Source organism: Diabrotica undecimpunctata, chromosome 2 (genome assembly GCF_040954645.1).
Source record: "Diabrotica undecimpunctata isolate CICGRU chromosome 2, icDiaUnde3, whole genome shotgun sequence".
NCBI classification, from domain to species: Eukaryota; Metazoa; Arthropoda; class Insecta; order Coleoptera; family Chrysomelidae; genus Diabrotica; species Diabrotica undecimpunctata.
This window is the reverse complement of record NC_092804.1, coordinates 145,082,306-145,098,681: the sequence shown is the minus strand read 5'-3', so window position 1 is coordinate 145,098,681 and position 16,376 is coordinate 145,082,306. Positions and strand designations below refer to the sequence as shown.

Below are 16,376 nucleotides of genomic sequence, written 5' to 3'. Positions count from 1 at the left end.
TGTTTGATTTTCTCTGTTAGCTCTGATTGCTTGTCCTAGATAGATATACTCATTTACCTGTTCTATTTTTTCTGTTTGTATTTTTATTGCCTCTTGGTCTTCCGTGTTTGTCATTACTTTTGTTTTGTTGAAGTTAATTTTTAGGCCTTTTTGCAGTGATTTTTCATGAAGTTCATTCAGCATTAATTCTAGTTCTTGTCGTTCCGAGGAGATCAGGAGTATATTATCCGCATATCTAAGGTGATTTAGGTACTTTCCGTTAATACATATTCCTCTGTTTTCCCAATCTGTTGATTTTATTATATCTTCGAGGGTCAAGGTAAACAGTTTAGGTGAAATTATATCGCCTTGTCGGACTCTTCGTTTAACTTTTATATTATCCGTTATTATATATTATTATATATTGATATACTCTGTACGAGTACTAGAAACCAATTCGCTAAGAATTTTGCTTAGTTGAGGAGATATGTTGTGGAATGCAATTTTTAGATTCCCCATGTCTCTTTTAACACCTTTATCAACGTCTGTTTTTTGCCTTGCAATTCTTAGAAGGCACAGATTAAAGCGGAATTCTTGAATTTGGTTTCGAAAATTAGTCTACGATTTTATTATCAGATGTCGCTACATTGCGTCTATACGAAGCCATGTTATAGTTGCTTTCTAAGACAGAAAAGGTTTATTTCACGTTCAGAGCGCTTGCGAAAGCCGTTCTGATGATGCCTATTGGGCTGAAATACGTATAAACGGATGCGCAAGCTCCCTATACGTGAAATAAAATCTTAACTGTCTTTTCCTTGTTATCCGTTATTAATTTGTCGTCCAGAATTACGGTCATGGTTGCGTTTTGGTAAATATCATGTATCAATTGTCGGTATCTTGAATCTATGCTACTATTGACCAGAGCTTCTTCCACCGCCCAGTGTTCAATGCTGTCGAAAGCCTTTTCATAATCTACTAATGCTAAGTACAGCGGAAGGTTGTATTCATTGGTTTTCTCAATTAAGATTTTAAGCGCATGTAGATGGTCGATTGTGCTGTCTCCTTTCCCGAATCCGGCCTGTTCCACTGGTTGGTAGTTATCAAGTTTATAGGTTAGTCGGTTGTTTATTATTCTTGTGAAGGTTTTATATAGTTGTGACAAAAGGAAAATAGGACGGTAGTCGTTTAGGTCTTTTCGGTCTCCGTTCTTATGTATTAAGATTGTGTTGGCATTTCTCCATTGTTTAGGTATTTTACCTTCAAACAGATATTTGTTGAACAGTATTTTTACCATTTTTTTATCGTGTCTCCTCCTTCTTTTAGCATCAACATAAACTATATTATTGTACAATAAATATCTTTCTTTTTATTCGTCTTGTTTCTTTGATCGGTAGCAGCACTACAGATGTAGGTAGCGCTGCTTTAAATCACCCAATATGTTAATAATACACAGCGCGAAATATTAAATACACAGCTTTTGGTTAAGAAACATCCAATTGACAGAGTGGACAGCTACACATACCTTGGTACCAACATTAACAGCCAATGGGATCACTCCAGTGAAATAAAACAACGCATAGGAAAAGCAAGATCGGCGTTCATAATGATGAAGTCTCTTTTCAGAAGTCACGATTTACCACTTGGTACCAAAATCTCTCTCATTAGATGCTATGTATTTTCTACGTTATTATACGGAGTAGAGGCCTGGACACTTTCCGAAGCTTCTTTAAGAAAACTCGAGGCCTTCGAGATGTGGTGTTACAGACGTATTTTAAGAATTTCATGGGTGGATCGTGTGACTAATGTCTAGGTTCTACATAGAATGGGCAAGGAATGCGAGATTATTAACACCATCAAAGAGCGCAAACTAGAATATCTTGGCCATATTATGAGGAATGAACAGAGATACGGCTTGTTGCAACTCACTCTTCAGGGCAAGGTATTTGGAAAGAGAGGACCAGGGAGAAGAAGAATATCTTGGCTTCAAAACCTGAGAAAGTGGTTTAATACATCGACAACCGGACTATTCAGAATAGCAGCAAGCAAAGTTAGGATAGCCATGTTGATCGCCAACATCCGGAACGGATAGTCATCGTAAGAAGATGTTAATAATGTGTTCTGTTGTCGTATTTTGTTAAAACAATCTGATGGAGCAATTCTGATGGCACTGTTGAGTTCCGCAGACCCAAATTACCTAGAAACAATGAAAAAATTTCCAGCAGTAGATTGAGTGTATACCGGTAATCTTATCTCACATAATTAGCGCAACAAGGTTAGAATTTGGCACAAAATTATATTGTTATATTAAAAAATTACTTACATTCATTTTGACCATTCTGTCATTAAATCTTCGGGTTAACGTTTTTATTAAAATATTATTTTTAATTATCCTAAACTCTGTTCTAACATGTAGGGATTGAAGGGTAGTCAAATCAGCTTGTCTGCGATTTTTGGTGCTAAAAAATATATTTAATTTATAAATGTTTTTTTAGATACGTTCATTTAAAACAAAAGTTTAAAAGACGAATATGGCTAGAAACTGCAGAAAAACTAGCCTGGTTTTAGGTTGGTGGTATAATGAAACTTAGAAATAATCATCCTGTCACAAATAAACTCGAAACAATTATTTTTGATTCGTAATACAATATTGTAGATCAAATGGCTTGTATTGTGTCTCGGAGGTAACAATGAATGTGTATAGCCATTTTTGTTGGGAATAAGCCACAATTTTACTTTGAAATTTATTTAAGTTTATGTGACGTTTCGATTTCCACTTTCAAAATCGTTCTCAAAGCACAAAATTCTAATAATTTAATTTTATCTGACTCATTCATATTGACAATTCAGACATATTATACATTTTAAAGTAGATGACTTTAAAATGATATTGTCAATATTTTTGAGTTGCGTTCCTGGAGCGACTTTATTATTTTAATTATTATAAGAATTTTTTACCAAGCAACAAAAACAAAATGTTTTAACAAAAAGAGAAATCAAACGATTTCTACTTAGCGAAACCGAATTCAAATCTTAACCACTGTGTTTCCTAAAATTTCCTTTAAATTTATTAATGGTATGTACAGTGGCGGCGCCTAGTATAAGTATTGAGGGTGCACATATATTATATAGGTATAAGATATAAAAATAGATGGGGTTAGGGTTGTTTTATAGAGGTAGTACCTTTTATTGGAACGACGGGAGCCTAGCTTATTATATAGACGGGAGATGGTTCTTGATAACTGGTCCTCATAAGACACCTAACTCTCACGTATGGCTCCACGTGCCACACCCCGGGCAACTGCATTGGTCTGCAGGCTAAACTAAGTGAGGGTAGCCGTATATGGCGAAAATTTCACCGAGTGATTGCCGGTATAAGCAGTCCCCCACTTACTGACCAACGGCTTCGGGCGGATGAGTTAGTAAGTGTTTAGGGCACTCTTTTGCCCTGGAGTTGAGAAATCGGCTCCGAAGGCGGATGAACCAAAAATGTGTCAACTGCATAAGGATCAAGCAGGCAAACGGAAAACCACTTGATTACATATTCCAGAGCACGTTATGAAATGGCAAACGAAAGAAACAGAGTGCTATGCAATCCGGCAAGCAACCTGCTCGGCTCCACGTCGAGTCCGGGTCGACGGGTGTAAAATGGACGACCGGGCAGATGGATGTGGGCAACCAGGCTACACATGTGAAATTGGTGACGAAACCCAAAAATAAAACTATGTACAAAACACCGTATAGCCACATGGAACGTTAGAGGTTTGTCAGAACCAGGAAAACTTCTTAGCTTAGAACGAGAGCTTATGAGAGAAAAAGTAGACATATGTGGAGTTTCAGAAACTCACTGGGAAGGCCAGGGTCACTGGGAATCCAACTACTATAAAATATTCACGTCGGGAGCCAATAAAACCGGTCAAAAAGGCGTAGCAATACTGGTACAGAAGAACCTGGCAAACTGTGTATATGAATACCTTCCAATAAATTACCGCCTAATTAAAATTACTCTCGATGGACAGCCAACAAAGATCCATGTACTACAAGTGTATATTGACTTGCGACGTCTACATGCGGTAGAACAGATGAAGAAGTAGAAGAGATGTACCAGTTATTAAACTGTAACATCGCTAATATACCCAAAAAAGAACCAGTCATAATATTGGGTGATTGGAACGCAAAAATAGGCAAAACAACAATAGAAGATCTGCTGAAAGTAACAGTTGGTGGGTTTGGAATAGGTGAACGAAATGAGAGAGGAGAAAGGCTATTACAATTTGTCATCGACACCGAACTTAGTGTCATGAACACCATGTTTAAGCATCATCCGCGAAGACTATCAACTTGGACTTCACCGGCGGGAAGATATAAAAACCAAATAGATTATATTTTTGTCAGCAAACGATAGAAAAGTTCAGTAGTTAACGTAAAGACAAAACCAGCGGCTGATTGCGGAACAGACTATAAACTGTTATAATCCGAATTCCGTATCAAATTTCGTAAAAAAACCGAAACAAATAAAACAATTAAATATATACCTAAAGAGCCTGGAAAATACAAAAAACACTAAGACATAGTAACACACCAAACATAACTGGCGATACCAATCAAACATGGGAACATACAAAGACGTGGATTATAGATGCAATAACTATTACAAAGCCCAAAGAAACCCCAAGGAAAGAAAAATACTGGATAGCTGATGAGACACTGAACCTAGTAGAAGAACGAAGAAAAATTAGAAACAATGCTTCAAATCCAACAGAAACTGAAAACAAGATAGCAAATGTAAACAGACGCATAAAATCATTAAGTAGAAGAGACAAAAATAATCATATTAAATAAATATGCAAACAACTACAAGAACACGCCGACCGTCAAGAATCTAGAGAACTGTTTGCCAAAGTAAAATACTTAACTAAAGAGTTCAAACCACAAACGCAGATAATTAAAGATAACTTGGGAACGATCATCACCAATCCAGAGGGCATAGCAGCGACATGGAAACAATATTGTGAAATGTTGTTTCATAGTGACCATGAAGACGTGAATCCAGAAGAAATAAATGACGAAAAGAAACCACATATTTAAAAATCGGAAATAGAAACCGCAATAAAAAAAATAAAAACAGGAAAATTCACGAACAACAAATAATACCAATCGCACAGAATGAATGTTCATAACCAAAACTTCTTATTTATTCTTCAAACAATTAAAAAAATGCATTTCCAACTTCTTATGGGACAAATACATACAAATTAGAAACTTTTGGAAAGGTTGTTAAAATCCCCGCCCATTGTGACGCCAGAGCTTAGGTAATCAATTGCTATAAGAGCAGTACTAGAGGTTGTGTCTCATGTCTATTACTTATAAATTGCTCAGATCTGCGATTTCTGATTTCAATTACTGTATAGTTAGATAAAAATATTAATTATAGAATGATAAATTTTACATATAAATGTTTGAGAACGATTTCCGAAGTGGAAATCGAAACGTCAAATAAACTTAATTTTAAAGTAAAATTGTGGCTTAATCCCAACAAAAATGGTAAATTGCATTAAGATGACGTAAGAAAACAGCTTCAGAAGAGTGTATAACCATGTTACAGCAAAACTCTTAGAAATGGCCAAAGCTTTCACAAGCAAACAAACAAACCCTACTTGCACGTCTACGTCGTGACCTCTAGGCAATGTATGCAATAGGTGTGCTTCATGTAGTTAACGAAAGAGTGTACAAGGCAAGTTTCCGGTGCCTTAAAACTGGAACTAATCGGCTAAGGCAATAAACCTCGACATCAAATTCCTTTCCTCCAAGTTGGGGATTGGACTAAAGATCGCTTTATATCTCGCAAGAAAACTTGTTGCAATTTCTTGCATGACTAACTTTCATGCAAGTCTATTGCAAGGCCTTTATGTGCGATTTTACAGCTTGCAACTCGGCTTCCAGTGCAATTAATGTTGGAAGTTTTTACGCTTAACGTAACTTATAAACTTTTGTTTTTTTTTTTTAATTACTTATTGCTGTTTATTTAACACTATTTAGTAAATTTCAAAATGCCAAGACTATTATATTAAGTATTATAAATCCGTGTCAATCAGTGATTATGACATTTGACATTCTGGAAAAATCGAACTTCGTACAAATTTCCCTAGACTTGCATGAAAACTTGCAGAGAAAATGGCACCAAACCGATTATTGTGCAATTGCAAGAAGTTGCAGGAAATAATCAGCTGACGACATCCTGCGCATGCCTTTAGGAAACCTTGTTGCGTCTTGTAGGTATAATTCATCGAGTTAGAATCTAAATCGATGGTATAATTGCAAGCTGTAAAACGGACTTAAGAGCTAACAACCCTAAAACCCATCCTTAAAAATCAGCTATTAGAAAGAAGAGAAACCGGACTGATCAAACGGTGACGACTAAGCGATAAAAATTTACACGATAATAGTTCTACCATCTTTAAATTGATATCGTTATGCGAAGTATGATTGCATACAAATATAAGTACACCCAAAACTCTATTTCGTATCTTCTAATAGCAAGACCTAAAAGACAATCACTAACAATAATACAAGTAAGATCAAGTTACAACAGTGAACATAACAGAATTACCTGTTGTGGAAGATGTGGTTGAATAGTATCCTAATGAATAATTGAATATAGTGTTCATACTCAAAAAATAGGGCGTTATACCGAATATTTCGAAAATAAAGATACAAAAAAGAACGAGTATATTTGTTATTTACTTACTTGGCAAACTGAGCATTTCTAAAATTGATTTTTTTCGATATATTAAAATGAAGACTGTCATCAAGTACGCGAAATATATTCCATATACTTTGACGATTGCACGTGCTGATTAAATCTTTAATGTCCTTACTAACACTTTCATCAGACACTGCTTCTACACTGATATTTGGTTGTTGCTTCAAACCACATTTTGTGTGATTCAATATTGTTTCATCTCTGTATGTTTGATTAATTGAATAGCGTGTATATTTGGGTACATCAAGTTTGATTAAAAAATTTTCATCATCGTTTTCTTCCATGCACATTTCAAGAGATTCCCGTCTAGCAGACACATTCCTTTTGTTTATTATTTGCATGTTATCGTTATCTGGAAACAAGCACATGTTAATTTTATTCGGAGGAAGGTTTTCTTTACTTCTCGCATATCTTTTCATTTTTTTAGACGTTTGTTTTTCTGTAAAACATAAATACTTTTCGAACATATTAGTTTTTTTTGCGGTCTTCTGTGCAGTCATCATCCATCTATTTACCGTTTCTTCTGAAGATTGTTTTATTGGTGCCGGTAACTTTTGAACCTTTTCTTCCAATTTATTTTCACATGTTTGTAGGATTTCCTGGAAAAGTACATAATTTATTATAAATAATCTATTTATCAATTAAATTATTGAATACAATATTGTGTTCAATGCATATTCAATGCTTATAGTAAAAGCTGGTTTTCTACGTTAAACGAATTATCAAAATTACTAGTTTTCTCAGTAGACTGAAAATCATTCTGGAAATGAAAGATCTACTTTATAAAAGAAGTGTAATAAAATGAAAAAAATTACCGTAATGTCTTTTGAGTTTACTGATTCATAATTGACGATTACATTTGGATTCATGGGAAAATTATAAATATTTCCAGCATCCTGTACATCCTTTTCTAATAGACTGAGTTTTTGTCGAAGAAGATATTCCCTTTCTTCGTTTTCTTTAATTTTTAATTTTGATTTTTCGATAGAGAAACCTAAAATATACATACACTCACAGAAAATTATTGGAAATACATCCAGAAAAAAAACTAGTACACTATTCTTCGTTCACAAATTGTTGAGAGCACGAAATATGCCTCAAACTCATAAAACGGTCGTAAATCATAGGCGTTCCTAAGGTGGTTATTCATTAAATAATAATATAATGTTTTAATACTGTTATATATAATATTGATAATATTTTAATACTAATATATTTAGCAAAAAAACAATTAAAACTTTCACGACTAATGTTGGTTATTATATTATATTAATAAAAATTCCGAAATTTTGCCAGGCGACATTTGCCGCCTTTTTCCTTAATTAAATAAATGTATCTTTTGCAAATGGCAAGAAACTTTTTATTTTTGAATAAAATAAATAAGTTTTATTAAAAAATACAATTTACATAAGTACAATTTAAAAAATATATTTATTTAGTTCAAATAAATGTTTCAATCATATACTCTACGACACTGGTCGTTCATCAACCATTCAAAATACCCCCGTAATAGGATTATAAGGTATTGTATTCCTTCAGATATAAGGTGGGTTAGTCGAAAACGTCTTAAACCGTCAGTTTTAGGTTGGTTTTTACTATTATATCGTATTACCTATCCTCTCTGTATTTCAGTTTTCTAATTAGGGTTAAACTTGTAGTGAGCTATCAACAAATTGTGAACCGTGTATAAGTTGTGAAACTTAAAAATATGTAATTAACGCCATTTACCATCACATGAACAATGTATTTAAATTATAATTAATTTGCACTTCTTTGTAGAAATTTAAATCTTGTCCTTAATTGTTTTACGATTAATATATTGGATCGATGTTACATAAAATTATTGTGTAGCTTTGAGTTAAAAGGTTCGCTGTGCCACAGAATAAATAACAATCAGAATGCCCACTCTCAGATGCCGCCTTTGAAGTGTGTCAGCACGCGATCGCCATGTTTAAAACGGAAAACCCAGGTCCGGATTGAGAAATTTGTGACAAGTTACGACAGAACCGTAATTTAAATTTTAAAATCCACAAGGAATCTACGTTCCTGTATTTGGCTGTATACCATATATTAAAAAATTAATTAAAATCCTTTGTAAAAGGTATATATTTAAAAACCCAAACGGGCTGTGTTAGACAAAACGTTTTCGGAATACATCATTCCATCATCGGTCCTAGAAAATATGTAACCACTTAATTAAAAAGAACATGAAGTTTAAATTTTGACCAAGGTTAAAGAAAAGTGTGGCTAATACTTACTAGGAGTACATGAATGTAGCCACTAAATATATGGGTAAAAACCCGTTAACAAATAATTAGTTACATTTGTTCGACATTATATCTTATAAATACTTAGGATGTTAAAGTTACCGTTGGATTAGGTAACATGGCGACATATGACTCCACGTTGAAGTTGCAAGTCCTGAGACGGTGTGTCTACGAGATACTCGTATTAACCACACTTTTCTTTAACCTTGGTCAAAATTTAAACTTCATGTTCTTTTTAATTAAGTGGTTACATATTTTCTAGGACACCGATGATGGAATGATGTATTCCGAAAACGTTTTGTCTAACACAGTCCGTTTGGGTTTTTAAATATATACCTTTTACAAAGGATTTTAATTAATTTTTTAAATTTTAAAAGGTAAATAATTTAGTAAATTTGAAATAATTTAATATATTCTTCAACTAAAAGTACGACATAAAATATTACATATTATGTCTATGGTTGCCGTAAATACATTTAACCGGGTTAATTTTTCTATTCCTGGATTAACATATTATATTTGGAATGTACTGAATTAAAATATAGGATAGAAAAAAGAACATTTTCTGAAAGTTACATACAATACTAGAAATAGATACATACATATTATGATGGATTAGGATTACTTCCGTAGTGAAAATGGTCCAAATATTTTTGATACTGTAAAGTGAACATCACCTAAGATGCAAATTTGCGGTTACACAGCATAGGACGATGCTCTTCTGTTAAATATAATTGCCCTGACATGCTTTTAAATTGGAAATACAAATATAAGTAATTCTTAGCTATAAAATCAATAAACAACTGATAATGGAATTTATTAATTGAGTGGGAAATTACTCGAAATAAAAAACAAATCTCATGCATAAATGGTTTATTTTTAATTTTCACATAACTAACAAACAAATACAAAGAATAAGATACTCGTGAGTATTTTGTGTATATTGCACGGTTTTTTGACGGTTTAGAAGTAAAATGAATACACGTGGAAAATAATAAGTTGTGGATACATATGTGCGTTAAAAATTGTAAAAAATAGATGTTCGAAATGAAATGAAAGTTTTTTTACTTTTCCTAAGTATCCAGGAAGGTGAGAAAAATGACAATTAGTATTCAGATCTTAGAAATTAAAATATACATTTAAAACAATTTCAAGTTTAAGAATTACAGTGAATACTCATTTTTAGTTAAATAAAGGTATTACCCGTTAAAATACAGTATTATGGCAAAAAAGTAATATGACTGACTTTCAAAGAACAATTTATTTGTTTTGGATGTTGGATGTCTATACTTCCATTGTTTATATGATCATGATTATCAATTCCTGATCATCAATACAGATTACGCAAACTCCATCAATACTGTCTCACCGGTTTCCAACAAACTACGTCTTTGAAATGATATCAAACATCTGAGAAATGAGAACTATCGCTCAAAGCTTCAAGTTTGTGAACTAGAAGATCAACTGGTAGCAATAAGGAAAGAAGTTTGTTCAAATATTTCTCTTGAAGAATATAAGAAAACTACTTTTAGATAGACTGTGAAACTTGTCTAATACCCCTAAAGTTTTGCAGACATACATTAATGTTACAAACCCGTTAAAGTTTATTAAGGGTTGGAGAATATCCAGGAGCGGACATTGAATCTGACCACATACCTTTAGTGGGAGTCATGGATGTGAGACTGAAGACAATAAAGAAAAAGTCTAGACCTAACTACGACATGACAGCCCTGCAACATCCGGAAGTTAAAAAGCAAGTGGGGGAATATATTAACAATCAAGTTAAGCAACTAAAAGAAGAAAATAACATCCAACGAGAAATCAATCAATTCGAAGAAATAATTAAGAAAACTAAACAAGATCTGCTAAAACCAAACAAAGAAACAAAGAAGAAATCTTGGATGACTCCAGAAATCCTTCACTTAATGGAACGCAGAAGGTTAATTAAAGGAAATAAAGATGAATACAAAAAAATGCAGGCTTACATCAGAAGAAAAATAAGAGAAGCTAAAGAAAAAGAAGCTGTAGAGAAATGTAAAGAAATAGAAAGACTACAAGCCAAGCATGACAATTTTAATGTACACAAAAAGGTAAAAGAAATAACGGGTACTTTTAAAAAGAGAACACAAATGAAACTCATAGACACCAATGGAAAATTAATCATTGACACCCAAGAGATGAAGGACAAATGGAGAATATATTTGGAGACACTTTTTCAAGATCAAAGAACGGATTATAGGCATCCATTTTCAGAGAGGATGACGGGCCCGGACATACTTAAATCCGAGGTAGAAGAAGCAATAAAACGGATGAAAAGCAGAAAAGCTGTAGGGCCTGATAATATCGAAGCTGAATTTTTAAAACTCTTGGAGGATGAAGGAATAAATTGGATCACGGCTGTCTTCAATAAAATATACAATACAGGAATCATCCCTGATAAATGGCTAGAATCAGAATTCATAGCGATACCTAAAAAACAGGGGGCTAAAAAGTGCGAAGAATATCGAACAATCAGCCTAATGAGCCACATGTTGAAACTGTTTCTTAGAGTCATCCATGGAAGAATTTATAAGTGCGAGGAACAAATATCAGACAGACAGTTCGGCTTCATTAACGCAGTGGGTACCAGAGAGGCACTTTTCGGAGTACAGGTACTGATTCAAAGATGCAGGGACGTTAACTGCGACGTATACGCGTGCTTGATCGACTATGAAAAGGCATTTGACAGAGTTCAACATCAAAAGATGATAAACATTTTAAAAGAAGCAGACCTGGATGACAAAGACCTCAGAATAATTTCAGAACTATACTGGAATCAGACCGCATACATGAAAATTAACGGAGAAGAAACATCACATAAAAATACTACGCGGAGTTAGACAGGGATGTATTCTATCGCCGTTGATATTTAATATGTACTCAGAAAAAATTTTTAACGAGGCTCTTTACGGAATAGACGAAGGCATCCTTCTAAATGGTGAAAGAGTAAACAATGTTAGATATGCCGACGACACCATGGTGATAGCAGATAGTTTAGAGGGACTTCAGAGGCTAATGGACAGAATAAACGAGTACAGTCAACAGTACGGACTAAACATTAATACCCACAAAACCAAACAAATGATTGTCAGCAAGGAGAATATAAATGGGGCTCATCTATACATTAATGGGACGCAGATAGAGCGAGTAAAACAGTATTGCTACCTGGGAACTATTATAAACGAACAGTGGAGCAATGTACAGGAAATAAAGTGCCGCATAGGAAAGGCAAGAACGGTCTTTAACAAAATGAGCGCCATCTTCAAAAGTCACAACATATCCCTGGATACAAAAATGAGACATTTGAGATGTTATGTTTTCTCTGTGTTGTTGTACGGGGCGGAGGCATGGACGCTTACAGACACCACTATTAAAAAACTTGAAGCATTTGAGATGTGGCTTTATAGAAGAATGCTGAGAATATCATGGACAGCAAGGATCACGAACAACGAAGTTCTAGAAAAAATGAAGAAGGAACCAGAGATTGTGTTTACGATCAAACGCATAAAATTGCAATATCTGGGACACGTTATGAGAAATCAGCACCGTTACTCCCTGCTGCAGTCTATATTGCAAGGTAAAGTCAAAGGTAAGCGAGGACCCGGTAGAAGGAGAATATCATGGCTGCGGAATTTAAGAACATGGTTTAAGAAAACCTCAACGGAGCTGTTTCGAGCCGCAGCGAGCAAGGTCATGATTGCCAATATGATTTCCAACATCCGAAACGGATAGGAACCAGAAGAAGAAGAAGGGTTGGAGAATATCAATTCATGGCATGATGAAATTGTGGGATGTACTAAAGCTCTGGATTTGAGTATCTTCTGTCTAGAAGATTGGGCATTCTGATTGTTTTATGATTCTGTGGCCGTGCTGTGAACGTTAATAGCAAATTCTCCCAATATTTAAAGCACTGTCGAATACAAGCAAAAATACGATTTTAATTGATAATGTAAAGGGAGTTTTTTTAGAGGTATAGAAATGTAAGTTGGTAACACTTTTTTAACTGTCGGCCATTTTGACAGCTGTCCAGTGATTTATGTTAAGTTGGCTTTGGCATTCATTTCAGCATAGATTTGGACGCCTGAACAACGCTTCCAAATTGTACAAATTTATTTTAAAAATTGTGGTTCCGTTCGAAATACGTATCGCTCATTTTATGGTCAACTTAATAGTCCATCAGAGCAAGTAATTCAATCCACCATGGAACGTTTTTGCACTACGTTTACTCTAACTGATAATATGCATCCATAGACACAGTCGTACAGTGCGTACAGAAGAACTTGTTACTGCTGTAGAGTGTAGCATACAGGAAGACGCGAATCAGTCTATCTGCCATCGTGTACAGCAGTTGGATACGTGTCCATCCACTTTATGGAAGATTTTGCGGAGAGATCTTGCTTTGCGTGCTTACAAAATCCAACTTATACAAGAATTGAAGGTACATCACCTAGCAAGGCCTAGCATAGACGTCCAAAACGACATTGCTGTTGATTCCGATTTTCATAAGCGAATTTTGTTTAGCGATGAAGCTTACTTTTGGTTGAATAGCTACGTCAACAAACAAAACTGCAATATTTGGAGTTAAAATAATCGTCAAATGTATGTTGAGAGACTATTACATCCAGAAAAACTTACTGTTTGGAGTGCTTTATGATCTGGTGGAATCATTGGATCGTACTTCTTCAAAAACGATGCTGGCCAGAACGTTACAGTCAATGGAGTCAATGTGTATAAATAGGTATTTATATAAATATAATTTATACTTCATTCATATATGTATATTAATCAAACCAACATGACAATGACATATATAATGACAATATAGTTATTTTAAGAAAAATTTTTAAAAAAATTTTAATATATGTGTAATGGTTCGTTTTATTAAGTACAACATAAACTGTAATCTCACGACTAGTAAGTAAGACAATTAATAATGATAACTAGATAATTTTTATATTTATTTGTTAACAGATGTCTTGAAAAAGAATTAAAATAAATTCGAAAGCTTGACAGTAAGTCAAAGAGTTTTCTTTGTCTTGTGGGCCAAATAGATGACAGCATCCTCAAGAATCATCACTTGATATTTAAATCAACAGTCAATAATACCACCATCTTTATATATATATATATATATATATATATATATATATATATATATATATGTATATATAACACCCAACATACCTACTTATTTAACAAACTTACTTTTAAGTTTATTTTGTCGAATCAAACTTTCGTTAATTGTTTGCTTTTCTGATATTGAATTGTTAATTTTTTCTAAATCATTTTTTAGTTCTTCCTTTTTTAAGTATGTATTAATTTCTATCAAATTACACTGTGATGTATCCTAAAAAAATTTTATTAAATATCATAATATTATAAATACATACTAAAAGAAACATGCGATACAACCAAAATGTAGTAATATGTTCCATTCAATATATGAGTTACAGAGACAATTATTGACAGAAGATATTACAAATATTTGCGAGCATCTGTGGGAATACAAAATTCTGAACCGCAATACCTCAATACTTCTTTCGTCTTCGTATTGGGAAACCGTCTCTTGTCGTCTTTACTACTCTATTTGTTGTCATTCGGCTTATATGATCGTTTCATTCTACTCTTCTACTTCTTACTTAGTTCTTGATGTTATCCACCTCGCATCTACGTCGTATATCTGTACTTCTAACCTCTATACTTCAATACAGGACAGGATATAAGAGAATACTAATAACAATAATATTCCATTTAATGATAAACAATTTTTAAAGCATATAAATATTTTTAACAAATTATATCAGTTCAGACTAGAACAAAAAATAAAAAAGCACAAGGGAGGAGAAGGTTATAAACGACAGTAGGAAAAAAATTAAAAGCAACAGCAAAAGAAGCTATTGGAAAACAAAATAGAAATTCAAACAAGAAAAGCAAACTGGGTTTACTTGGAATACACATCGAAAAGAACACAAGAAGCCTATGAAAAGCACAATAAAGTTCGTAATGAAGCACATGAAATGGCATGACATTAAACAACAAGAATCCAGAAGCGAAAGATCTTATAATTATGTGGTCCTTTTGAATACTTTTTTGGTCAGCAGTTTTCATTGACCCAGTTTTAATCTGATTTTATTTCATCAAAATAGTAACGATCAACAAATGCAAACAGGAAACTGCAACGATTAACAACTAAATAAAAAAACATTAATAATAATTTAGCATTTATTATTGTCTCCTCTAGCTCTAATACAATCCTCCTAGATACGCTTCTCAGAAATTCTTGAATGGTTGCTGCAGAATTCAAACCATTCTTCCTGTGCAGCAATTCGTAATTCTATGTATATATATATATATATATATATATATATATATATATATATATATATATATATATATATATATATATATATATATATATATATATATATATGTTCGGAAAGATTTCCGCGGTTAGTACAATTAAACTTAGAGCTAAGATTAATATTATTATAAAAATTAATATTAAACTCACCAGGCTTCCGGGTTGAACCGCGTCGATATCCATTTTGCCGAGCTTTCGACATCCTCTCTGATGTCTTCTTCAGGGCTTCCGAGGTCTCAGTCTCTGGGGTCTCAGTCTCTTAGTGTCTGTCAGATGAGATGAGAGGATGTCAAAATGGATATCGACGCGGTTCAACCCGGAAGCCTGGTGAGTTTAATATTAATTTTTATAATAATATTAATCTTAGCTCTAAGTTTAATATATATATATATATATATATATATATATATATATATATATATATATATATATATATATATATATATATGTATATGTATATATATGGGCAGGACATCTGGCAAGATCACAGCAGAACAACCCTTCTAGAAGAATCCTTATGTCACAACCTGTGGGAAGTAGAAGTAGGGGTAGACCAAAACTCAGATGGAGGGATGGTGTAGATGAGGATGGTAGACAAATAGGCGCAGCAAACTGGCAACAGTTGGCAATGGATAGAACTGACTGGCGTAATAGACTTGGGAAGGTCGAGGCTCTTTTATAGGGCTGTAGCACCAATGATGATGATGATGATGATATATATATATATATATATATATATATATATATATATATATATATATATATATATATATATATATATAGATGTCCCATAGTTTTTGCAAATATAAAAAAATATAAATCCATAGTCTCAACACCAACAGTCTCAAGATACTAGGTTACTGTTCTTGCGGCATGTTATGAAGAAGAAGAAAGAATTCATTCGTAGATCCATCTCAACAAGCTTTGTGCGACTGTCGCGATCGCCATCGCCACCAAAACTAACATTTTT

At 33.5% G+C, this 16,376-nt stretch overlaps 1 protein-coding gene across 1 annotated transcript in view; it reads right to left on the bottom strand.

Moving 5' to 3' along the window:
- LOC140433488 (uncharacterized) overlaps positions 1 to 16,376 on the bottom strand; it is a 54,968-nt gene that overhangs the window by 17,944 nt on the left and 20,648 nt on the right. Inside the window, exons 3-6 of the mRNA XM_072521479.1 lie at positions 14,251 to 14,392; positions 7,555 to 7,733; positions 6,725 to 7,338; positions 2,300 to 2,435 (exon numbers count right to left, since the gene is read on the bottom strand). Of these exons, the coding sequence (XP_072377580.1) occupies positions 2,300 to 2,435; positions 6,725 to 7,338; positions 7,555 to 7,733; positions 14,251 to 14,392 (1,071 nt within the window). The remainder of the gene's footprint in view (positions 1 to 2,299; positions 2,436 to 6,724; positions 7,339 to 7,554; positions 7,734 to 14,250; positions 14,393 to 16,376) is intronic.